The sequence below is a fragment of the Schistocerca nitens genome, chromosome 1 (assembly GCF_023898315.1).
Source record: "Schistocerca nitens isolate TAMUIC-IGC-003100 chromosome 1, iqSchNite1.1, whole genome shotgun sequence".
Lineage (NCBI taxonomy): Eukaryota > Metazoa > Arthropoda > Insecta > Orthoptera > Acrididae > Schistocerca > Schistocerca nitens.
Window position 1 is genome coordinate 771,365,258 of NC_064614.1, and position 3,332 is coordinate 771,368,589.

Below are 3,332 nucleotides of genomic sequence, written 5' to 3' on the forward strand. Positions count from 1 at the left end.
TTTACGGATCAACCAATGAACTGTTACTACTGTACACATCGTTACCAAGGTGATTTATGACCGCCGTGTAGAGCTGCTGAAACTGACTGGTTGCTCTGCAACTACTATTGATTGAAAGTAACTAAAAGAAACCGGTAATCATTGCGAAATAGCCGCTATAGTTGACTTTATAAAATGCATTATCGTTGTTTCAAATTATCTAGATTTATGGGCAACATAAAATTTTTTTAATTATTTGAAAAATGATTTCTATAGAACGATGAATTCATTAATTGAAATGTTCCCGTTAAATCACTCAGTCGGCTAGACGTTTACCTCTGCATCTATACTCCATTAGCTACTTTACGTTGTGCTGGAGGGTACTTCTGGTACGACGACCTTATTACCCGTTCGCTTTTCCATTCGCGAGTGATACGTGGAAAGAACGACTGACACTCCGTACCAACTCTTAATTTGAGTTACTCGTCGTGATTATTTCGCGAGACATATGTGCGAGGGGTGGTACCTTGCCTGAGTGTGGGTAGACGCTGATTGCTCATGTTGATAACTCACCAAGCTTAACGCAAATATAAGGTTTTCGTGTCAGGAGTGTGCATCTAGTGCATCTAATTTTGCACGGCACTGCAGAGTCAGGGTCGGATTTACTGACGGCAGCGCCCCTTCTCCTCTTCCCCATCCTCCTCCTCCTCCCCCCCCCTTCTGTTCCATGCTGTCATCATAAGTCCCCTTCTTTAGTCCCTCTTCAGCGGCCGGTCGGGGTGGCCAAGAGGTTCTAGACGCTACAGAGAGGAACCGCGCGACCACTACGGTCGCGGGTTCGAATCCTGCCTCGGGCATGGATGTGTGTGATGTCCTTAGTTTAGTTAGGTTTAAGTAGTTCTAAGTTCTAGGGGACTGATGACCTCAGAAGTTAAGTCCCATAGTGCTCAGAGCCATTTGAACCATTTGACTCCTCTTCAGCGTCAACACTAAGGACTATGTAACTTCCGTTCCTGACCCTTACCATGTCTGTTGCACACATTTCATCGTCACCAGTGCTTTCGTTAAATGGTGATGAAATTTCAACTCATTCCTAAATCCGGTCGAGTAGTCCAAAAACGCGCCTACAAAAATCTTCGCTGAACATTTTAGCTTGAACGGCATTAACCTTTAGTTCCTTCAATACTTTCTTTCCTATTTTTTGCACCACTTTGTTCCTTCACGGCCGTCACCGTGACTTTAAAATAGAAAAAAGACTAGTCGGAGACATGCGCATTGATGACTGAAAACCAAAGCAATGTCAAGTTGTACACGAGTCGATGCGCAACATAACTATAAAGCACTTATGACCAGCGGCATTAACAGTATAACCAAAATGAACAGCAGTCCAAACGCTACGCTAGCGACACTGCTCCTGATTTTGATATTACATACAATTGTTATTCTTATCATTATGATTATTCTCATTATTATTATTATATATGACCAAGTATACCGAAAATGCTTGCTCCGATCGAGGTCTCTCGGCCACCCTTTTCCTCTCTGCACCCTAAGCCCGGACTGCCTAGTTTATGCGTATATCCAGCCTTGATGACTAAATTTGAGCTCTGTGGACGGTGGAGTTTGTTTGTGATGGATGATATGTCTCGAGCACACGAAGAAAACTGGCTCGGTAGAACCAATGTGCATAAAATTGAATCAACAACACGCTATACAGAGCACATCATTAGTCAGTCACGCCCAGGATACTTGAGAAATCATCTCCGTCAAATGTCCACATTGTGCAGTGTCAGCGGCCACAAACGCCAGCGGCGGTGGCGTCGAAGTTCGCAGAGCAGAGAAGAGGCAGCCGTGCGCATGCGCAGTGGCGGCAGCGCGTGGCGGGCAACGGGCACCGGCCGGCAGGCGCCTCCAGTAGCAGCGGGCGCCGCGCACGCGTCTTTGCTAACCGCCCGCTCCTCCGGCGACCAGTCCCAGTAGCTCGTTCAGCTGTTCTCGTTTAGTCCGCTACGAACTACTCTTTACATTTCGTGCTCCTGCCTCAATTCTGGACGTGCAGAATGTGCAGAGAAACGTGAGCAGCGTCAGTGATGCCGACGCACTGGGCGTCGTCGCAGCGGCCGCTGGTGGTTCGCACGGTGTGGGTGCGCGGCGCGCGGCACGCCATCCTGTCCGCGGACGACCCCGCTGCGGCCGCCCCCCACAGCCGCCGCTACCGCCGACCTCCGCCCCCGCCCCCGCAGCCGCAGAAGGCCGCCGTGCGCTGCTCGCCCACCGTAGGCGCCGTCGAGCCCTCCCCCTGCGTCCGCAGGCTGAGCTTGCCCTCGGGAAGAGTCGTCGACGCCGTTCCCGTCGCCGGCAGAACTGCGGGCGTTTCGCCCCCGGAGCGCCGGCGTCTGCGACAGCGCAGGAAGCCGCACAGCCGGTGGGAGGCGGCGCCGCAGCGGTTGGGGTGCTGCGGCTGTCCCTGCCTGCCGCCTCCGTCGACCAGCAGCGGCAGCGACTGCTGTGAGGACGGGCCGGCGGCGGACGAGCTGCTGGGCCCGCTGTCGGAGCGCGTGCTAGGCTGGCTGGAGCTGTCGCGCGGCCCGACGCCGCCCCCGACACCTCCGCCCCAGGCGTCGGCGCACCCCACCGGCCGCCTCCGGCCTCCGCGGCGTATCCTGCGCGCGGCGAGCCTGGAACTGGAGCCGCCGCCGCTGCCGCCCTCTGCGGTGTCGGGGCGCGCGCTGGCACACTGGGGCTCACGCTGCCGCCAGCCACCGCCTCCGCCACCAGTTTCTCCGACGCCGCCCGCGTCGCCCACGCCGCCGCCGTCGCTGGAGGCGGACCTGGAGGAGGAGTCGGAAGAGCGCTGCTGCAACCCACGCCGCCGCCAGCTGCACATCTACCTGCCGCCCCTGGCACCCGACTGCGACTCTGCTAGCTGCCTCAGTGATCCGTGACTCTTCTCTCTCGACACTTCTGTTCATGAAAATACTTTATTGTCCGGCACAAATGGATTGACCGTGTGGTTTAGCCTCACCACTGCGGAAATCATATTGTCACTGATGAAATCTTCCTGGAACGCCATCCAGGTGGCAACATTTCGATGCGTGTCATTCTCATCACCTTAACTTCTGGCGCCAGAGAATGACGAGAGTGACACTCGTCGAAACGCCTCGGAATTTTAACGCAGTACTATGGAGTGGACCCTCTTACAGTCGTGAAAGGCGTAGACGTAATAACTTCATATGAGATCGTTGGGATGAGTTTTCCGCGGACAGCTGATACGAATTAAACCAGCAATCACCTCCCAAACCCGACGCTCCCTTGCGTCCATTGGCAACCGGTCAAATGTGTGGCACTTCAGG

General features: G+C 54.4%; 1 protein-coding gene across 1 annotated transcript; it reads left to right on the forward strand.

Annotated features, from left to right (window-relative positions):
• The first annotated feature begins 1,749 nt into the window (after window positions 1-1,749).
• On the forward strand, window positions 1,750-2,924 carry LOC126202868 (uncharacterized). Its single transcript, XM_049936946.1, has 2 exons — window positions 1,750-1,955; window positions 2,291-2,924. The coding sequence occupies exons 1-2, from the start codon at window positions 1,750-1,752 to the stop codon at window positions 2,922-2,924; spliced, it is 840 nt and encodes a 279-aa protein (XP_049792903.1).
• Window positions 2,925-3,332: the final 408 nt, after the last annotated feature.